Source organism: Saccostrea cucullata, unplaced genomic scaffold (assembly GCF_032062105.1).
Source record: "Saccostrea cucullata isolate Sc308-1 unplaced genomic scaffold, CSIRO_AGI_Scuc_v1 ctg1791, whole genome shotgun sequence".
NCBI lineage: Eukaryota > Metazoa > Mollusca > Bivalvia > Ostreida > Ostreidae > Saccostrea > Saccostrea cuccullata.
Genome location: NW_026937862.1, coordinates 10,929 through 34,234, shown reverse-complemented (window position 1 = coordinate 34,234; position 23,306 = coordinate 10,929). Strand labels below are relative to the sequence as shown.

Sequence of the window (23,306 nt, the reverse complement as noted above, 5' to 3'; positions counted from 1 at the left end):
TACACACGTGTTGGCTGCCATACTGGATATGAACGATCCAAATTTTCTCCAGTCGCCCTTAGAAAAATTCGTATGGCAAACAAGAACGGTTGAATACTTGCCTGCATGTGATATGTATTTTTAGTGGTAGAACAAGAACGGTTGAATACTTGCCTGCATGTGATATGTATTTGTAGTGGTATAACAAGAACGGTTGAATACTTGCCTGCATGTGATATGTATTTGTAGTGGTATAACAAGAACAGTTGAATACTTGCCTGCATGAGATATGTATTTGTAGTGGTATAACAAGAACGGTTGAATACTTGCCTGCTTGTGATATGTATTTGTAGTGGTATAACAAGAACGGTTGAATACTTGCCTGCATGTGATATGTATTTGTAGTGGTATAACAAGAACGGTTGAATACTTGCCTGCATGTGATATGTATTTGTAGTGGTATAACAAGAACGGTTGAATACTTGCCTGCATTTGATATGTATTTGTAGTGGTATAACAAGAACGGTTGAATACTTGCCTGCATGTGATATGTATTTGTAGTGGTATAACAAGAACGGTTGAATACTTGCCTGCATGTGATATGTATTTGTAGTGGTATAACAAGAACGGTTGAATACTTGCCTGCATGTGATATGTATTTGTAGTGGTATAACAAGAACGGTTGAATACTTGCCTGCATTTGATATGTATTTGTAGTGGTATAACAAGAACGGTTGAATACTTGCCTGCATGTGATATGTATTTGTAGTGGTATAACAAGAACGGTTGAATACTTGTCTGTATGTGATATGTATTTGTAGTGGTATAACAGAGGGAGCTACTTGTGCATGTTTTGACATATTACTCGTCCGTACATGAAAATTAGAGAATTTTTAATTTTTCAATCTATTTTTAAAACGACTAATTGTGCCATACTTCAAACATTCATGGTGGCAATACTAACATCACTGAAAGGTCATCAAAACATTTGAAAACAAGAGGGAAAGTAGTTTATCAAGCCGTACTTTTCAAGCTCTTTTCCGATACGAAATCAAAACGAGGCTGAGTGAATCTGGAAAGTTATCTCCCCCTTGCTTGGGCATTGCTGTTAAGTGTGCAGTGTAGAGAAGGTTCCTTTAACTGTGGCGTTGTCCAGTTTACTATACCACTGTATCAGAACTCTTTAGTGTGCTGTGTAGAGAGGGTTCCTTAACTGTGGCGTTGTCCAGTTTACAATACCACTGTATCAGAACTCTTTAGTGTGCGGTGTAGAGAGGGTTCCTTAACTGTGGCGTTGTCCAGTTTACAATAGGCTTAAAAAAATATGTTTGTTTCCTGTAACATTCCCAAAAAATTCAGGGTCGGTAGGTCGGAATTTTTTTTTTCTTTTCCTTATGAATGGTCAAACATCCCCAGACTGAATATACTAGGTGTCATATTTACAGTGGACACCCAACATGGCATCCAAAATGGCTGCCAAGCGGCAGAAAACGAACTTCAGAAAATAATGATTACTCTTAATAACTACGGTAAATATAAACTAGGTTGAGATATCTTATGTCTCAATTTAAGCTAAAAGCTAATTTTCTTTTTTTTTTTATAAATGAAATCAGCTGATTGATCAAAAGAAGTTTTGCCATTTGTCAGAAAAAAAAATCCACCCGGGGGTAATTTGATGGGTCGGTTACAGGAAACAAACTTTTTTTTTAGGCCATACCAATGTATCAGAACTCTTTAGTGTGCGGTGTAGAGAGGGTTCCTTAACTGTGGCGTTGTTCAGTAGAATTAGAACTCTTTAGTGTACAGTGTAGAGAGGGTTCCATAAACTCTGGCGTTGTCCATGTAACACGCCGTATTTTGGATCTTTAACTTTTTATTTCATAATAGGAAATTAAAAAGTTAAAGATCCAAAATACGGCGTGTTACAATGGTGTCAGAAGTGGGATACTTTGGATCAAGTGGATGCTGATGGTGTTGTGATTGAAGACCAGTGGAGACAGTTTTTTTTAGAATATTAGACAATGTGTATTTTTGATTTGTTTCTTTGATTGGGTTTATTTATTTCCATTTCTAATGTCCAAACCTTAAATTTTGAAGTCGATACAACAACTTAATCTAGAGGTAAATGGTAAACGTAAAATTGCAACACCAGTTTTATTGTCAGACAGTAAAGGTTTATATTTAAAGAGGGAAATTACTACAGATTTGGAAAAAGAAATTCTATTTTGGTGTAAAAGCGGAGAAAGAACAAGTGATGCAATTGACTGGTTGAAAAGAAACATTAATTCCAAAATAAGATATTATGGCAAAATTCATCTGTATGTTTGGTTAGGAACCTGCGATTTGACAATTAAGTCTGGGAAATATACATCAATTAGAAATCTAAATAATGACAGTGTCGAATACCTCAAGAGAAAATTTGAAGAAGTGATCAATTTTATAAAGAAATACAAAGACGTTAAAGTTACTATACTGGAAGTTCCAGTTTATTCCGTTTCAAAGTGAAACAAATCAAAGAAACATAAAGATCCGTCGAAGTTTAAAGAGGACGATGGACTGTTAGAAACACAAGTTGAAAAACTGAATCAAATTATTCGTGACTTGAATAGAAGTACTCGCTCTCCGAAGTTCTCTCTTGATCTCTTGAGAAACAGAAAGGTGAAAAAAGGCAAGAAGAGTGTTTATTACTACAACTACGAATTATACAATGATGGTGTACACCCTTGTTCGTCATTAGCAAAACTGTGGTTGAAACGATTAACATCTTTGGGCGCAAGTGACTGTTATAGTGATTAGACTCAGTGGTAACATATGCAAATCTCTGATAAGTGAGGAATCCTCGCTGTTAGTTATTTGCATTGTTCATCGACAGTGTGTATATTTTCATTGAATAGAGATTAGTGAGGTTAACCTCGCTTTTCACTGTCATTGAAAAATAACAGAGACAATGTCAGAAGTGAAAGAAGAGTTGGAGCAGCTGAGGAAAAAGTTGAAGGAGCTGGAGATTATACAGACGATCACAGCAAAACCACAGTCCCCAGTTTATATTAAGTCTGAGAGAAAAATACCATCTTTAGCAGGACGACCAGTTAAAGAGAGCGATCCTGATGTGGACGATTGGTTATCTGATGTAAAGGAACATCTCAGTAGTATCCCAACAAAAGATGGCAAAATTGATTTCATTTTGGATCATCTTACAGGCGCTGCGAAAACAGAAGTCCGGTTACGTCCCCCCGAGAGTAAGAAAACACCAGAAGACATTCTCAAAATCATAGAAGATACATACAAGATACAAGACACTGTAGCACAATTACGTCACAAATTTTACGAACGAGTTCAACACGAAAATGAAAGTTTAGAATCATATTCTTTAGCACTGATGAAAATGTTGCACACAATTGCAAAGAAAGAAGGAAGTGATTACAACACAATGGATAAAATTATAACAGACAAATTCAGAGATTGTGTTCAGGATCAACAAATTAAGAGAGAGTTAAGAAAGTTCTCACTGGAAAATCCAACACTTCCATTTATTGAATTTCGTGGCAGAATATTGATGTGGGTTGACGATCAAAATGCTATGTCTGGAACTGCAAAAATTAATAGAGCATCAACTGAAAAGAAACCCTCAAATGACGATCTTATGGAAGTTTTACGAAAACAACAAGAAATATTAGAAAAACAACAACAACAGATAGAACTATTGACTAATCTTACAAAGCAGCCAAAATACGAACAATCGCGTTCAACCTACCAGACTCGTGGATACTACAGAGGAACGTTTCGAGGAAGAGGCCGCAGTAGCTATAGAGGAGCAGGAAGAGGAATGATACAGCAAACCGGTCAGATCATTTGCTTCAGATGCGGAAAAGAAGGACATAAGAGCAACAAATGTTCATCGTTCAAAGAAAGGAAGCCAGAAAACAACCCAAAAGCTTGACCCTCACGGTGAGGAGTCTAACTGATGAGGGACAGGAAATAGACTCCAAAATGAAACTTCAAAAACAAGTTTTCAATGCATTATCAAAATGTCCAACAACAACAATTAAACTGAATGGGCATAACTTCCATTGTCTTTTGGATACCGGTTCAGAGGTTTCAACTATTTCAGAATCATTTTATAATGAACATTTAGCATCTTTAGAAATGAATGACACCAGAAAATTTCTCAAACTCGTTGCTGCAAATGATACACAAATTCCCTATTTAGGATACATAGAAACTGACATTGAGGTATATGGTTGTAAATTTACCGGTGTGGGATTTTTGGTTTCTAAAGACAGTTCTGTTTCCAACCCTATAAATGGTATTTTGGGATGTAATATTCTAAAGCATATTCAGAGTTACGTCAACGAAGAAAAGGACAAAATCAAATTTGACAATGAAGAACAACAAGATTCTTGGAAGTACGTCAACACCGCCCTAGATATGGCTGAACACAGTGAACGGATAAGTTTTGTAAAAGTTGCTGGTCGACAAGAAATCAATATTCCCGCAAATTCAATGAAAGTTGTTATTGGTTCAACTCGTCAAAATAAAAAAGGTGAAGAATATACAGCCACAGTTCAAGCAATTCATGGAAATACAGGATCTCTCCCACGGAACATCATGGTAATCGACACAATAGGAACAGTTGAAAACGGAAAAATTCCTGTCAGAATAATAAATATTGGTGATGAGGATGTCTGGTTAAAACCCAAAAGTCGAATTGGTACTTTACATAAAGTTGATGTCATCAAATCTACAGACGATGAATACGACCTAGAAATTCTTGACAAGGAAGTTTACGTCCGAAAAGTTAGTACAGATTTCATCAAACCGACTAACAGTAAATTTGAGAATATCGATCTAAAATTCAAACTTGGAGATGCACAGTTAACCGACGGCCAGAAGGAGCAATTTCACCAACTCATTCAAAAACATTTAGACGCGTTTACAAAAGATGACGATGATCTTGGCTATACAGATTTGATTAAGCATAACATCAAGTTAACAGATGAAATCCCTGTTCGAGTGCCACATCGTAGAATTCCACCACATCAGATTGATGAAGTAAAACAACATATACGCAAATTATTAAATCAAGGGATAATAAGAAAGAGCAATAGTCCATTTGCGTCCGCCGTCGTTATAGTGAGAAAAAAGGACAAAAGTCTTCGTTTATGTGTAGATTATCGCGAACTGAATAAAAAAACTATTATAAAAGATGCGTATCCGTTACCCAGAATAGAAGAAACATTAGACGTCCTACATGGAGCGAAATATTTCAGTTCAATAGATCTAGCCCAAGGATACCATCAAGTTGCCATGGATGAGAACTCAATTCAGAAAACAGCTTTTGGAGTTAGAACCGGAGGCTTGTACGAATATCTCAGGATGCCTTTCGGTCTTTGTAACAGCCCCGCTACATTTCAAAGACTGATGGAGGCTTGTTTCACAGATGAAATTTTTGACATCTTACTTCTTTACCTGGATGATATATTAGTATTCTCGAAAACCATCGAAGAACACATACAACGACTAGACATTGTTTTCTCTAAGTTGAAAAGTCATGGTCTTAAAATGAAACCATCAAAATGTAATTTCTTCAGTACATCTGTAAAATACTTAGGACATATCGTTTCAGCTGAAGGAGTTTCTACAGATCCTGAAAAGACCGAAGCAATAGAATCATGGCCAACACCAAAATCAGAAAAAGAATTACGATCGTTCCTAGGTTTAGCTGGTTATTATAGACGATTCGTGAAGGATTTTTCCAAAATTGCTAAACCTTTACATAGTATAACCACAGATAACAAGAAGAAAAAGAAGAAGTGTCCGAACAAACCATTTTTGGAACTTTGGAGTAAAGAATGTAATTCTGCATTCCAAGAGCTAAAAAGAAGATTGGTATCTTCCCCAATTTTAGGATATCCAGACTTTAAGAAAACTTTCATTTTGGAGACTGATGCAAGTTTTGATGGACTTGGTGCAGTGCTTTCACAAGAACAAGATCAAGGACATGTAGTTATAGCATATGCGTCACGAACATTGAGACCAGCAGAACGTAATATGGAAAATTACAGTTCCATGAAGTTAGAACTATTGGCACTAAAATGGGCAGTTACGGAGAAATTCCGAGATTATCTGCTTGGAGCAAAGTTCATTGTTTACACGGATAATAATCCGCTGAGTTACCTACAGACTGCGAAGTTAGGGGCAACGGAGATGCGATGGACTAGTCAACTGGCACAGTTTAACTTCGAGGTGAAATTCCGATCAGGAAAGGTTAATCAGAATGCCGATTCATTGAGTCGCAAACCTACACCAAGAGTTAGAACTGTCACGTGTCATTCTGAGTCTGTTTTTCAGAATGTGATATTTAGTACCCCACTGATGGATCTTCGAGATGAAGGTTCTCATTTATTGGATGCTCATATTCGATCAGTGCATGTAAACTCTATTGAAGCGACATCAACTTTGCCAGAATATCAAAACACTGAATTGTCATCACTACAAGAACTAGACCCAACAATAAGTAGAGTCATACACTGGCTTAATAGTCATACTCGACCCAAGAATAAAGAACTGCAACAAGACAAGAAAGATGTTAGAAAACTGTTAAAACAACGACATAAATTACTGTTCGAAAACAACGTTCTATACAGAAACATTGAGAGTGATACTGGTCCTATTCAACAACTTGTTTTGCCAATGTCTTTAAAAGATCATGTCTTAGAGTCATTACACAATCATGCTGGACATCAAGGCATAGAAAGAACTTTGTCGTTAATAAAAATGAGATGCTATTGGCCAACAATGCAAAACGATGTAGAACAATACTGCAAGAAATGTGAGCGTTGCATGGTAGCCAAAGCACCAGTTCCTACTGTACGACCACCTATAGGGAATCTTTTAGCGTACCAACCGCAAGAAATTCTAGCAATTGATTTTACAGTTCTTGAACCAGCGACCGATGGGCGAGAAAATGTATTAGTGATGACTGACATATTCAGTAAATATACACAAGCGGTGCCAACAAGAGATCAAAAAGCAGTTACAGTTGCTAAAGTGTTAGTGAAAGAGTGGTTTGTTCGTTTTGGAATTCCTAAAAGGATTCACAGCGACCTAGGGAGGAATTTCGAGAGTGAAGTTGTGAAGGAACTTTGTAAAATGTATAACATCTCCAAAAGTAGAACAACACCGTATCATCCAGAGGGAAACGGCCAAGTAGAACGATATAACCGTACGATGCATAATCTTTTAAGAACATTATCACCTCAACAAAAACGGAAATGGCCTGAACATCTGCCCGAACTCATTTATGTATACAATTCAACAATCCATTCTTCTACCGGGTATACACCATATTTTCTTATGTTTGGACGAGATCCAACCTTACCTATCGATCATCTTCTCGGACTTCCAACAACCAAAATTTCTTCAACAGATGAATACGTTGTGCAACACGGAAAAAGGCTTCGAACAGCGATGGAGAATGCTAAACAAAATCTGGATGAAAGTGCTCTACGTAGAAAAGACCTCTACAACAGAGATGCCAAAGAAAGACCCCTTTCAATTGGTACACGTGTTTTAATGCGGAACAGAATTCAGTGCAGAAACAAGATACAGGATATCTGGAATTCTACACCCTATAAAGTTATACAGGATTTAGGGGATAACGTATATTCTGTACAACTAGCAGATGGTACTGGTCCAACGAAAAATGTGACTCGTAGAGAACTCTTGGATACAGGTGAATTAGTGTCGAGTGATTCAGAAGGTGAAAGCTCATTCTCTGATTCAGATTCTGTAAAGAGTGACGGAAGCTTTCACGCAGTGTTAGATGTTCGGACAGATGATGTGCATCAAGACAACGGAGATAATCATCACCATTCGGCGCAAGAAACTCCCGTACAATCAGAAACTCCCGTACCGCTAAGACGTTCGAGTAGAAGTACCGCGGGTAAACATTCAAACCCACATCACTTACCTCGTTCGACAGTACGGACACAAACAGCTGTGACAAAAGAAAGTAACTTTCAAGAACTAAGTCAGGCTGTCGCAAATCTTGGAGCCACTCTGGGAGAAACACTTAGCAAAGCGTGGTCTCAGTATAAACATTAGACATTGGTTGTGACAATTTTTTAAATGTTTTTAAAATTTTAAAAGTATGTCATGATATTGACATTCTATTATGATAATTGATGTATTTTGTTTACACATTATTAGCATTGCTGTGGACAGCAATGATAAACAGGGGGAATATGTAATATAGTGAAATAGTTTTAATGTATTTTATATTTATATAATGTGTATCAGACAAAATAATTTTTGTTTAAAAAAAGTATGGTCTTGGTTGGGTTTGAACCGTGGTCCTTTGGATTGTGAGGCGAGCTGCCTATCAGCTGGACCACGGAGTCATATGACCATTCAATCGTTTATCATTTAAATATACATGATATTAGTTAAAGATTACTTCAATAAATATTTTATGTAAAAATAATTTTGGATTGATGTAAGTTTCTTATTTTAAATGTCCATCTTATTATAGGAAAATAAATAAATAATAATGTTTCTTTAAAGTAATAATTTTTATTCCTTTGTTTGAATCGTCCTTTGTTCATTATAAGACATGCCATTGCGATAACAAGCACTGTTTATACGAAGAAGCATCTAAAATTCAGTTTAATCAAAGTTTATCTTCATAGAAGTTATATAAAGGTATGTAATTATTTGTCTATTCAGTATCTTGTAAAATCATGTTTTATTTATAGTATTTTGAGAGTTTATTTTGTATATTCAATGATCGAGCTGATTGTTTACATATGAAACTGTTCTTTACAAAAGAAATCATTGATCAAATTTATCATTTTTGTTAAATAATTATTATATCAAATATTATAGAATAGTAAAACAATAGTCTAGTGTTGATAAATCAATGAACTAGTTATTATTTTTTTAAATTATGTAATTGTTACACTTAGTTTGGAATATAATGATCAGTAATATAGAATATGCATTGAAGGTCTGTTATATTATTATATTAGGTTAAAAACAGATATAATGTGACGGATCCAGATCCATGGATTTTTTTGATTACTCCCTTACTTAGGGTATGTTTTTATCCATGAATAAGATCATGCATATTGTTATATATAATATTGGCATATATAATATTGGCATTATTACAATTTATACAAATGCCTTAGTATAATGAAATTTAAGTATTTGTGCAATTGCATTACAAATTGTTAGTGTAATTTTCACAATAATGATTGTTGTTAGATTTTATTACTTTTCATATTATATTGTAGGCCATCAGCATTTAATTTCCTATTATGAAATAAAAAGTTAAAGATCCAAAATACGGCGTGTTACATCCAGTTGAGTTTACAAAATCACTTCCTTGTTTATGTTATCGCAAACAAATTAAAAAAAAAAATTTACTTTGTTTACTAACAACTCCATACCCGTACATCTAAATTATTGCTTTCAACAATGATTTGTAGTCTTATACATACTTTCAACAGTGACTTTGATGCTTGTTAATACTCAATTCCAAATCTTCAAAGTCAGTCGCCGCGTCGCCGTCGGTTCTACTTGACCGAGTTGTCGTTCTGATTTTATTATTTCACATTACGATCCCGATCTTTATATACTAGACTTAGTTCAGCTTTTGAGCACATGTAAAGGCCTTTTTATTGCTTATTCACGTATTTTTGATAACCCCTCGTATATAAATTATGATAGCAGGAATATTATGAGGGCTTGTCCAAAAAAGTTCGTTGACAATGCACTCGGATGGCTCGTACCTCGCACACACGGACCGTAGCGAATCAGCCGAGGACTGCCGTTGTTGACAATGACGTTTTTGTTAAATATTTTCTTAACAAGAAGCCCATGGGCCTTACATAGATGCTTATTGGTCATCTGAGTATCATGCCAGTAACAACTTTCCAACAATTGAATTTGATTCCCTGAGAGGCCATGAAATTCACAATCTTGAAGGAGGCACCATTGCTTATCATAACTATACACTTACCATGCTTACTTTTCTTACTTAATATCCAGAGGTAGATCAGAGTAAAAAGAGAAAATGCATATAATTTAACTTTATCAGTTGTGCACCCCACCCCACAGGAACCGCTGATCCTGGGGCCACATATTTCAAAATTTTGGAAATTTTATTTCATCATGTTGTTGATTAATACCTTAGCATTGCTTAGTGCATATTTCAAAGCAAGCTCCAAACAGCTCAGTATTACGTTACGCTACAACTCCATATCATCGCGGCGTTATTCGTAGGGCACGAAAGTAGTCCCGGAGAATCGACACTGTATATGGAGTTCAGTTCAGTTCAGTTATGGAGTTCCCTCCTATGTATAAGGAGCACCCGAGAAGGTGGTTTCATAAAAGACATAAAAATTAAAAATAAAAGAAATAAAGTGATGAAAAGACAGTTAGTAAAACCTGTTCTATGTAGTGCTGTAAAAAATAAAGTTAGAGGTGATAGACAAACTCAAAATAAAAACAAGAATTTACAGACTGTACAGGAGCTTAGGTTAAAATGTAAAATTGTTTAGGCCTTAAAAGTACTATAAAAATAAATAAATAAAAAAAAATTAACACTTGTACCGTGACTGTTTCTATTTTAAAAGTTATTTCAGCTCTAAAAGTAATTATAAACTTCTCCTTAACAAAAATAAGGAAAAAATATATTAAGGACTGTTGATTGTAGACTGCGTCCAAATTTTTATTTTAATAGTTTGAGCTCTATGGCAATGTAGAGCAAATACCATGTTGCGGCCCAAGTTCTCAATAAATAACTGAATTTTACTGTTTCTGGATGGAATCTCTGAAAATGTGTAGTAGGAGGGGTCGATAATGACTTGCAGTAGTCTAATGTCCTCCATTATGTATGGATTTGATTCCTGTAAACCAATGTTTTCTTGCAGGTAATGTCTTAGTTTGGTCACATATGGCTGCCTAACAGAGTCTAAGATGGGAATTTTTTATAGGAAGTGTAACATGTCCTCTTTGCTCTCTCCACACAACAGACAATCATTTTTCACTTCGTGTTGGTTAAATTTATTAATATTATCTTGTAAGCGGTAGGTATTTATTGCATGGCCTTATTTGAAGCACTAGGTGAATACGCACTTGACTGCGATAATGGATGGGGACGTCTGCATGAGTTGGCCAATAATTTCAGATGTTGTAAAGAGACTTTTTCCGAAATTTCGATTTCATTCTTAATATGCCAGTAATCCGATATTTGCTTCTTTGCTTTCTGTTTCCAATGTTTTGCCTCTTCAGTACTTTTAATATTTCTTAAAAGGTATAATGGATCTCGCAGATCGTATTTTTCTAAGGTACTTTTTTGCTCTGATAAACCAACTGGCACTATTACAAGATTTTGTCAGTAGTTGCCGAACTGCCATTTGGTGCTCTATTGTTGCAGGATCTTTAGAAATATTTAGAAATGTTGTGATAATTCTAGCATCAATGTGGGCCTCTATCGTTTTGGCTCCAATCAGAGATAGAGTGGCAATCGATGCGGTCCTATCAGGGAGACTTTGTAGCTGTTTCAGTACCTTTCTTTGATATTTTTCCAGTTTCTCTAAGTCAGTTTTCCTTATATTTAATAGCTCGATTCCGTGGATTAATCGTGGGATAATGAACGTAGTCCACATATTTAGAGTAATAACAGGGGATAGACCATTTTTTCCATGCATACCACTTCCGAGTAGGGCGTATAGGGTTCTTCGGGCAGTTTCTATTCGCTGACTGACGTCAGGAGTATTTGTTGAATTTCTTTCAATGCCTAAGTGTTTAAGGGAAGATACCTGGTTGATATTTTCATTCCCCAACTTCACTTCAATTTCTTGCTGGTATTTTTTATGACTAGTCTTAAAAGCTAGGATTTCACATTTTGCTGAATTTGCTGAACCCTTTGATTTCAAAGGGTGTTGCTAAAACACGGAACGGAAAACGGAATATTTTTGTCAAACAAATAACATAGATTCGGTATAAATCACATAAAAGAGCAATATCCTTTTTGTAAAAATCATTTCTGATAAAAATTAATTGTAAACTATTATATATTTGTCACAGGGTCACGGTCTTGTTCGAAGGATTCAAAAACAAAACTGGTTCAGTCGTTTTTGATATTTTAATGGATATAAAGAAAATCCTAAAAAATAGAAAAACACTCTCACAACACTCATACAAAACAATACACATAGACAAACACGAAACAGAAAGACGTTTCAACATTTACTAAAAGTAATAATTAAATAAGATATTTAAACGACTGCCAGTAGATCGTTTCATAAATTAAACAACGCAGGATTGTTAAGGCTTGAATAAGGGGGCGGGGCCTAATTTATACGGGAAAAGTATACTATGACGTCACACAAAAATATGACATTTATGCAGTTCTCATTATACGTGTAAATGAAATAATCTGCAACGCTGAACAGTATTAGCATAATAAACAACATTATAACTTATCAATGCATTAAAAAAAGTTGCTAGTTAAATCCCATGTAGCTTGTTGTAGACAAAGCACTCGTCGCGATGAACTTGTTAACATGACGTCATACTGGTAAAAATGACGTACTTCATGTGCTGTGAGAGGCAAATTGAGAAATTGTTTATCAACTAAAAATGTTTTTTATTATCAAACGGAATATTATTTACATATTTTAAATAGTCGATTAATACCAAGGTATAGCCTTTGTTTAGTGCGATTGTTAATTAACTACAAAGAGAATGTATTTTATTAATTATGTCGTGTTTTATGTACAGGTAACGTATATTTTACATCGAGATGCCTCATAAAATCATACTTTCGCAAGGGCATACACTGCATGGATCTGAACCATTTTTTAAATATAGATAAAGGATATATTCCTTAACCGGAAAAGTGCTGCTGCTTTCTTTAAATCGAGGCCGTGATTTTATAAGTGCAAAAAATATTTGGTTAAATTCTAACATATTTCGACATTGGCCTATTTACTTAAACATTTAAGTATTAAAACGCGAATTCTATTCAAAGCAGCACTTTTCAGAAACTACAAAGTACACAGAAACAATTAATAGCTTGGATTTTTAATTTCAATTAGGGTATGCCCTTGCGATATTGAAATTTGTTATTGACCTACATTCCGTGTACCTGCTATGCATTCATCACGTGACTGTCCATCGATGGGACCAAACTCTACACAGTACAGAGTATGTCATACCATGCTATTTCCATAACTATTAAAGTTGTGTGATAATAGAATTGCTGAATAAAAATAAATTCAATTTTAAAAATTTCCCGTCTTTTGCACTTTTATTTTCCGTTGATTTCTCATAGTAAGCCTTAACAGTGCTGCGAAGTAAATGAATTACAAGATAAATGAACATCTTACCAGGCATCCAGTATCAAGTCAGAAAAATATTATATAGTATATCGATTGAATCGATCTGTGATTATCTATTAAATATGCGATCTACTACTGTAAAGGCTGTAGAGCTTGGGGTGGGGTTTTGGCGGGTTTCTTACTTTAAATAGTGCACGGGTTAGTAAAACATGCATATTAATTAGTATAACGAAATCTATTGGTCCATGGTAGGTCACTGGTCAGTCATACGTAAAGGAAATGCTAAAAATAGAAATTCACCTGTTCAAAACAAAACACTCGCACATGGCTCTCACATACCTGCAAAACCGGTTGTATTCGATTAGCTATGCGCGCCAATCAGAATACGTACTTAATATTGCGCAAAGCATCAAAGCAAATATTTAATAATAATTATAATTTAATTTTACAACTGTGACATTCTCCCCTGCTAGGGAAAATGGCTCCTGACATTTTAGATGACTGAAGCAAATCACAATGTCCATGTAGCATTATACCGATAAAGTATTAAAAACACAAACATATTTACAAACAAAATGAACATCAACTATGCATGTGACATTCTCCCCTGCGTATACTATACGTAATAAACTGGAGTAACCTGGTGCACCCACTCACCGTACCTGTCAGGTTTTCTTACCTGTCTCGTGGATCTTCTTGGAACTGGTGGAATACTGATATTTACAGAGGGAGAATTTGATGATACATTACGATTCAGTGTCGAAGGATTGTAAGTACTATTACTACTTGCATCAAATGTCGAATTAGTGTTGGAAATACCACCAGAATTGTTCCCATGTTCCGAATGAATGGCGTAGACTTACCTATACCTGATCTAGGACCTAGTTGTCTTTGTGGTATAATATAAATATTACCACCATCAGATGCACCAGAATCTGAATCTTCTGACTCAGAACTAAAATCAGAATGAATACTATAAGTTACACAGTCAGTTAGTGACCTAATACGTGTGTTAAGGTTAAGGTGGTCCTATAATGCTTTTATTAGCCTGTAGAAACAACATAAGAATGGCGTCGGGTCCATGCTTTTAATTCTGTGTTCCTTCACATAATTGATGACGTAATACACAAAACGGGTCATTTCAAAACATATAAATGATACATCTTTCCTCTTTTAAAATTGAGTCATGAGCTACAATAACATTTACAAGATCTTGAAAGATGTGAAACCTTACATTAACTATTATTAGGTAAAGACATTAAATTCTGTTGAAATTTAGGATTTGGTTTGCAACACTGTAATGAAGCCTGGTACATTAACAAATTACAACACTGAAACTGTAATGTCAAAAGAAACTTAATAAATTGTCTGTATAATGCAACTGACTAGCATTTCCAAAGTAAAAAACAAACAGTACAACTAATCCAAAATTTACAACAAATGACATAGATTTTTATGTCCTCACTCTCATACCCCATTTTCATGGTACTGATCTGACCCACAATCAACAAATTTTAAATCTCTTCAATTAATCTCTGTGGTTTCTTAACTGACCTACCAGACCTTGTGGTTCCTGACATATTTTGTGTGGGTACATGTTTGGTACAAATAGACATATCTTGACTAAGTGATTGAGTATTTTCAGTATCACATGTATTATGACTAGAATGATCAACATAATCATTGTTTTGACAATCATATTGTTCATATGGTGTAAATTGTTCATTTGACTGCAAAATATGTCTGCGATTTCTGCGGTATACATGTCCATTTTCGGTTTGAACCACGTATGACCTCGGAGCAACTTGGTCGAGCACCTTGCCACAGTTACCCCAATCCTTGTCATTATGATCTCGAAGACGAACGGTTTGTCCTGTACTCAACAGCGATAACTCTTTTGTGTTTCTGTCATGATACTGTTTTTGTTTGAGTTTCTGTTGCATCTTTGCTCTTTCATAAGACTCGTTTAAATGGTTTCCACGGCAACTATCAGCCATTGGTAAGTTCGAACGCAGTTTACGTCCATTGTTCAGTATTTCGGCTGGTGATTTCCCATCGAGTATAGGAGTTGCACGGTAGATGAGTAGACTCATGTGGAAATCTGATCCATCATCCGCCGATTTTTTTCAATAGGCCTTTTACAATGCCTACGGTTTTCTCGACTAACCCATAATGGACTTGACGTATGATGCTGAAAATCATATGACTTTGCAAATTCACTGAATTCAGCTGACTTGAATTGTGGTCCGTTATCACTGAACACTATCTTAGGTATGCCTTGGCCTGCAAACACATATTTCATTGCATTAATGACTGATTGACTTGACACACTATGCAAACGACACACTTCTGGATAGTTGGAATAGTAATCACATAACACAAGATAATTTTCTCCATTGAATACACACAAATCTGCTCCCACTTTTTCCCACGGATAATTGCATACATCATGTGGTTTAAGCGGTTCTGACGGTTGTTTTGGACGGAATTTGATACATGTTGAACATGAATTCACCATTTCCTCGATTTGTGCGTACATTCCAGGCCAATACATCACTTGTTTGGCTCGATTCCGACATTTTTCGATACCAAGGTGACCTGTATGGATTTTGGTAAGCATTTCCTTTCGCAATGAGACTGGAATAACAATTCGGTCTGTCTTCATGATGATTCCATCACATAAACTCAGCTCTGTCCGTATATTCCAGTATTCTGATATTTCCTTAGGGCATTCAATGCGCGTTTCGGGAAATCCTTTTACAATTACATCTGCTAGTAACTGCAATTTTGGGTCATGTTGAGTTTCCTCACGAATTTTCTGTAGCTTACGATCTGATATGGGTAGACTCTTAATGACAGAGTCAACATACACTTTGAGATCCTCCTCCTGTTCTGATCTGGTCAGTTTCATTGACATATCCGTTCCTCTGGACAACGCATCAGCAGTATGCATAAATTTTCCTGGAGTGTAGCCAATACGTAGATCATATTTCTGTACCCTCAGCAGCAGTCTTTGTAATCGTAGTGGACAGTCATTCAGGGACTTCTTAAAGATGTTCACAAGTGGTTTATGATCCGTTTCCACTTCTACTACCTGTCCAAGTATGTATTGGTGGAAGTGTTCACATGCAAATGATATGGCTAACATTTCTTTCTCAATCTGCGCGTATCTGGTTTCTGCATCAGACATAACTCGGGACGCATATGCCACCGGCATCCACTCGTTATCATGCCTCTGTAAGAGCACTGCTCCCAGTCCAAAACTAGAGGCATCTGAGGAGATTTTAATCTCTTTGTTCGGGTCGAAGAACTTAAGAACTGATGTACTTGTTAGTATGGCCTTTAGCTCATCGAATGATTTTTGCTCAACTGTAGTCCACTGAAATTGGTTTTTGTCCTCTGTGAGATTTCGCAGAACTTGAGTTTTCGATGACAAGTCTGGAACATATCTTGCCTGGTAGTTCAACATGCCTAAAAAGCGTTGTACATCTTTCTTACATATTGGAGTCTCAAAGTTTGTTATGGCCCTGACCTTGGCCTCGTCTGGCTTGATTCCTTCTGCGGATATAGTGTCACCGACGAATGTAAGTTCCTTAACTCCAAATACACATTTTTCTCGATTCAGTTTGAGATTTGCTTTGCGCGATGCATCGAACACTTGCTGTAGTCGTTGGTTGTGTTCTTGTAGAGTTGAACCCCATACGATGATGTCATTCATCATTGTCGTGCATCCTGGTATGTGTTCATATATCATATGAATTGTCCTATGATATATCTCGGGTGCTGATGAGATACCGAAAGGTAGACGCAGAAATCGATACCTTCCGAATGGTGTATTGAAACAGGTAAGTTTTGATGACTTCTGCTCCAGTTTCATTTGCCAGAATCCGGTACGAGCATCAAGTTTACTGAAATAATGTGCATTCTTGAACTTTGCATGAATCTCATCTCGTGTTGGCAGCTTGTAATGTTCTCTCTGTATCGCTTTGTTCAATTGAATTGGATCCAGACACACGCGGATCTTTCCGTCTTTTTTCGGAACGATTACAATCGGACTCACCCAATCTGTATGCTCGGTTTCTTTGCGTATGACACCCATATCCTCCATGCGTTTAAGTTCATCTTGGAGTTTTTCATGTAGAGCGAAAGGTATTTTACGACATGGACTCACTACTGGTGTAATGTCTGGATCTATGGATGATTTATGTTCACCCGGTAAACATCCTAATCCTTCGAACAAGTCATTATTTTGATCCACAATCTGTGCAGTTGTGTCTGTAATCTTTGTGCAGTTTTCTATGGTATATGTGCGTTTCACTAGTCCTAACTTGTCGCAAGCTTTTACGCCTAAGATTGCTGTTGAAGCATCCTGAACTATCACAAAGTAGACCTTAGCTGCTTTGCCCTGATGAGAAACTTCCAGAACACATGCTCCTAGAACAGGAATACTATGCTTGCTGTACGACATAAGCTGTATATTTGTCTTGTGTATTTTTGGCTTCCGTCGTAGACTGTGATACTGTTTCTCCAGAAGGATGTTGACTTGACTACCTGTATCCAACTTGTAGTTGATTCCTTTGCCATTGGTATTTAGAGTTACACGCCACTCCTCTGGTTTGTCGGAATGAACTGTCTCCAGAGCGTCGATGAAGAAGGCTTGTTCATCCTGAATGTCATGAATGTGTTTCTTTTTCTGTATTTTCTTTTTAGTACTATTTTGTTTGCCTTTTGATCTGCAGACTTTTGCAAAGTGATTTGCACCATTACACTTATTGCAAATTTGACCCATAGCAGGGCAAGTCTTATGTGAATCATCATATCCACACCGTCCACAAATTTTACCTTGCTTAAATGCCCGAACTTTTTTGTCTTTTGGTTTGCCTCCAATGGAATGTACTTCAGAAGGAGGGACAATACTTTTTATTTGTTCCTTTGTCGACTCTGCTGCTCTACAGGTTGCTAGTGCTTTGTTTAATGTTAGATCGACTGTTCGTAAAAGTCTCTCTTTCAGCGTGTTGTCTGGGACCCCACATATTATTCTGTCCCGTATTAGAGAATCTGCTAGATCTCCAAACTCACAGTTCTTTGCCATAGTTCGCAATTCCGTCACATATTGGTCTATGGTCTCATCGGACCTCTGCACCCTCGTGAAGAACTTATGTCTCTCATACGTAGTATTGCGTTTTGGTGTGCAATAAGCCTCAAATTTCTCGAGTATTTTCTTTAATTTATACTCATCACCCTCGTCAAATACAAAGGTGTTATAAACTGCTTCTTCTCCTACTACGTGTAAGAAAATGCATGCTTTTTGTTTGTCACCTTTTTCGGACGCACCTGTAGCCGTCATATAAACATCAAACCTCTGTTTGAACTTCTTCCAATTTTCTGCCACGTTCCCCGTGAGCGAAAGTACTCCTGGTGGTTCCAATTTATCCATTGTAAACTTCTGACACCATGTGTTAGGGTTAAGGTGGTCCTATAATGCTTTTATTAGCCTGTAGAAACAACATAAGAATGGCGTCGGGTCCAGGCTTTTAATTCTGTGTTCCTTCACATAATTGATGACGTAATACACAAAACGGGTCATTTCAAAACATATAAATGATACAATACGGAGTCATACAGGGTGTGAAATGGAAATCCGTATTGGGCGACGCGAAGCCGAGTCCCAATACGGATTTCCATTTCACACCCTGTATGATTCCGTATTAGGTCACTAACTGACTGTGTTACGAATTTATATCCCGCTGAAGACCTTTATCGATATAAAAAAAAAAAAAATTTTGCATATTATGAAAAAATCAAGTTTTAATCCAATAACAATCAACATAAAATATCGTTACAGTAATAAGAAATTTAACTAAACTACCTACGTAAACCGTCTCTTAGACGCCATTTTTATTTACAATAACAACGCTGCAAACGGAATCGCGTGCCCGATTTTCATATTACGCCTCGACGGAGACGTAGCCTAATACGGAAAATTTCAGGGCGTCATGTGATCAGCTTTTATCCAATCAGCAATCTACAAATTTGTCTGAAGCGGGATAAATTTAGATACATTAGTACCATTATGAACCTTAGAGAGATTCTCTCCATGGGGGTTTTCCTGTTTTTGAACACATTTGTGTTTGGTCACCTTAGTGGAATGTTCACCCTGTTCAGAAAGTTTGGGGATATAAGATATGGGAAGTAGCATATTCCTATGCAAAGTCTTAGTTTTCTCTTTCCCATACTCCTTCTTGACCTGAAATACTGGGATGTCAGAATTGCGCTGATTAATGACAATATAGGTATCTCTGGCCCATTTATCCGCCAGTTTATTTTTTCCTTTTAAACCAACATTTCTAATGAGAACACGGTCTCCAACATGTACCGTTGCTTCTCTAACCTTTGAGTCATAATTCAATTTTTGACGAGAAGCACTTTTCTCAGCTTCACGTGATGCAATCTTGTAAGAGAACTCTAGACGCTTCTGGAGTTTCTTCGCATAACTGTTTAGACTGCTGTGTCAGAGTCTAAGCCGAGGTATGCATCGATAGCTAAACGCGGATGCCTGCCGAACTTAAGAAAGAAAGTATATCCGGTACTGTCATGTTTTGTGGCATTATATGCATGCACAAGAGTACTTACATAAGATTTCCAGTCTTCTTTTTGCTTATCTTCCAGTGTACCTAGCATTTTGATCAAAGTCTGGTTGAAATGCTCAACCAACCCATTCCCCATAGGGTGATAGGGAGTGGTTCGCGACTGCTGTACACCTGCTAGCTTACATAACTCTTTGATAACATTGCTAGTAAAGTTTCTACCCTGATCACTGTGTAATCTGTTTGGAAATCCGTAATGAACAATTAAATTTTCAAATAATATTTTAGCAGTTTATTTGGCTGTTTGATTTCTTGATGGAAAAGCTTGAGAATAGCGAGTAAAATGATCTGTAATTACTAATACATTTTCAAAACCTCCTCTGCTTTTTTCTAGTGATAAATACATGTAGTCCATACATACAAGATCTAATGGTTGGTAACTTTCAATGTTGACCAGTTCTGCAGAAATCTTCTAAGGAGTTTTGAACTTCACACAGCGGTCACAATTCTTGATTCTCTCTGTAATATCTTGAATCATTCTGGGCCAGAAAAAATTATCTTTCTTTCATGAGCTGAATGGTTCTGTCACGTCCATGATGTCCAAGGTTTGTATGTAAGAGTCTAAAAGCTGTTTCTTTATGAGTCATACAAACCCTCCGTAGAAAAAATGGTATTGAAAGAAAGTCGACCCCCCCTCCCTAACAAAAAAATACTATAGTTAACTATAGTTAACTATAGTTTACTATAGTTAACTATAGTGATAACTTTGACACTTTGAAAACTTTGATTTACTATAGTGAAAACTTTGACACTTTGAAAAACTTTAGCGAAAACTTTGACACTTTGAAAAACTTTGGCGAAAACTTTGACACTTTGAAAAACTTTGACGAAAACTTTGACACTTTGAAAAACTTTGGCGAAAACTTTGACACTTTGAAAAACTTTGACGAAAACTTTGACACTTTGAAAAACTTTGGCGAAAACTTTGACACTTTGAAGACTTTGGCAAAAACTTTGACACTTTGAAAAACTTTGACGAAAACTTTGACACTTTGAAAAACTTTGGCGAAAACTTTGACACTTTGAAAAACTTTGACGAAAACTTTGACACTTTGAAAAACTTTGGCGAAAACTTTGACACTTTGAAAAACTTTGGCGAAAACTTTGACACTTTGAAAAACTTTGGCGAAAACTTTGACACTTTGAAAAACTTTGGCGAAAACTTTGACACTTTGAAAAACTTTGACGAAAATTTTGACACTTTGAAAAACTTTATCGAAAACTTGGATACTTCGAAAAACTTTATCGAAAACTTGGATACTTCGAAAAACTTAATCGAAAACTTGGATACTTCAAAAAACTTAATCGAAAACTTGAATACTTCAAAAAACTTAATCGAAAACTTGGATACATCCAACACTTTATCGAAAACTTGGATGCTTTAAAACTTTGAAAAAGTTTTTTGAAAACTTTGGCGAAAACTTTGACACTTTGAAAAACTTTGGCGAAAGCTTTGACTCTTTAAAAATCTTTGACAAAATTTTGATAATTCAAAGAATTTTATCGAAAACTTAAATAATTCGAAAAACTTTATCGAAAACTTGGACAATTTGAAAAACTTTGGCGAAAACTTGGATACTTCCAAAAACTTTATCGAAAACTTGGATACTTCCAAAAAATTTATCGAAAACTTGGATACTTCCAAAAACTTTATCGAAAACTTGGATTCTTCGAAAAACTTAATCGAAAACTTGGATACTTCCAAAAAATTTATCGAAAACTTGGATGCTTTAAAACTTTGAAAAGTTTATTGAAAACTTTGACACTAAAAAGTTTGGCGAAAACTTTGACACTTTGAAAAACTTTGGCGAAAACTTTGACACTTTGAAAAACTTTGGCGAAAACTTTGACACTTTGAAAAACTTTGGCGAAAACTTTGACACTTTGAAAAACTTTGACGAAAACTTTGACACTTTGAAAAACTTTGACGAAAACTTTGACACTTTGAAAAACTTTGGCGAAAACTTTGACACTTTGAAAAACTTTGACAAAAACTTTGACACTTTGATTTACTATAGTTAACTATAGTAAACTATAGTTAACTATAGTTAACTATAGTATTTTTTTGTTAGGGCTCCCACACTCACGAAATAGGATTTTCGTGTTTGGGCAAAGGATATATGCCCCTTATTTTGGCTTGTCAAATTTGTTGTATGTTGGAATTTTTTTACTGCCCCCCCCCCCTCTTTCAATTTGTTTCCAGTGTCAATGTCTGTAAAAAGTACTTATGATATTCAGATTATACACGCAGTGTCGAATTCGCGAATCATGAAATGGCGAATCATGACAGTTTCGGGTCTGTGTAGTACACAGCTTCATTAAAAATTGATCTATTAAACATTATTTATATGTTGGAAACAAAAAGGGAGTATCCCATTACAACTTCTCAGACCTTTCCGTTGAGCAGGAGAACAACTCATTTTTACGGGGTCACACCCCCACCCCCCTCCCAAAAATAGACACATATGTACAGCAAACAAATTTAACTTCATTGAATACAAAGATCCAGTATTATATCTACCACATGAAAGTTTTTCTACTTTGTCTATCCAGAATTTAAATATATAGATTGATTGATTGATTGTATATTGTTTAATGTGCATCTCGAGAATTTTTCACTCATATGGAGACGCCACCACTTGCCGGTGGAGGGCTACAAATTTTGTCCTATGCTCGGCACTCAGGGCCTTTGAGCAGTGAGGGATCTTTTTTCGTGCCAGCACCTACTGCGACACGGGGCCTCGGTTTATACGGTCCCATCCGAAGGACCGGTCTCCACGTCCCGCAGTGGGATTCGAACCCGCGACGTAAGGATTGACTCCTTACTTTGCGACTCTGGAGCAGACGCTCTAACCACTGCGCCACGCGGGCGACTTAAATATGTAGAAAGCGACTCTCTTTTGAATTAACATAGTTCAGTGGTGCAGAAAAGAAGATTTTCAAATAATAATTCATGTATTTTCACTATATAATCAATAGAGCCCCACCCTAACGCCCTAACTCCAGAACCCCTAACCCAGGGGCCATGAAATTCACAATATTGGAAGAAGCAGCCTTATTCAACATATCTTTGTGCTTGGTTAGTTTATTTAATAATCAGGAGCAGAGAAGAAGTTTTTCAAATAATTCATTTTCGGTATATAATTAATATAGCCCCACCTTGCCACTACAACCCCTAACCCTGGGGCCATGAGATTCACAATTTTGAAAGAGGTAGCCTTATTCAACATAACTATGCACTTGGTAAGTTTATTTAATGCCCATTTACAGAGAAGAAAAATTTCAAAGAATTTATGCATTTTCACTATATAATCTATAAAGCCACTCC

General features: G+C 36.2%; 2 protein-coding genes across 2 annotated transcripts in view; both read right to left on the bottom strand.

Moving 5' to 3' along the window:
* The window catches only part of LOC134248991 (uncharacterized), a 47,548-nt gene extending 37,974 nt beyond the window's left edge, over positions 1–9,574 (bottom strand). The window contains exon 1 of the mRNA XM_062731369.1: positions 9,483–9,574. The gene's annotated coding sequence lies outside the window, so the exon portion shown is untranslated. The remainder of the gene's footprint in view (positions 1–9,482) is intronic.
* Positions 9,575–15,420: 5,846 nt separating this feature from the next.
* Positions 15,421–18,768, bottom strand: LOC134248992 (uncharacterized protein K02A2.6-like). Its single transcript, XM_062731370.1, has one exon. It carries the CDS (start codon positions 18,766–18,768, stop codon positions 15,421–15,423), a length of 3,348 nt encoding a protein of 1,115 aa, XP_062587354.1.
* Between the last annotated feature and the right edge of the window lie 4,538 nt (positions 18,769–23,306).

What these genes read in the sequence shown, in the direction of transcription:
- LOC134248992 (XM_062731370.1), bottom strand. Translation starts at nt 18,768, where the DNA reads ATGGATAAATTGGAACCACCAGGAGTACTTTCGCTCACGGGGAACGTG.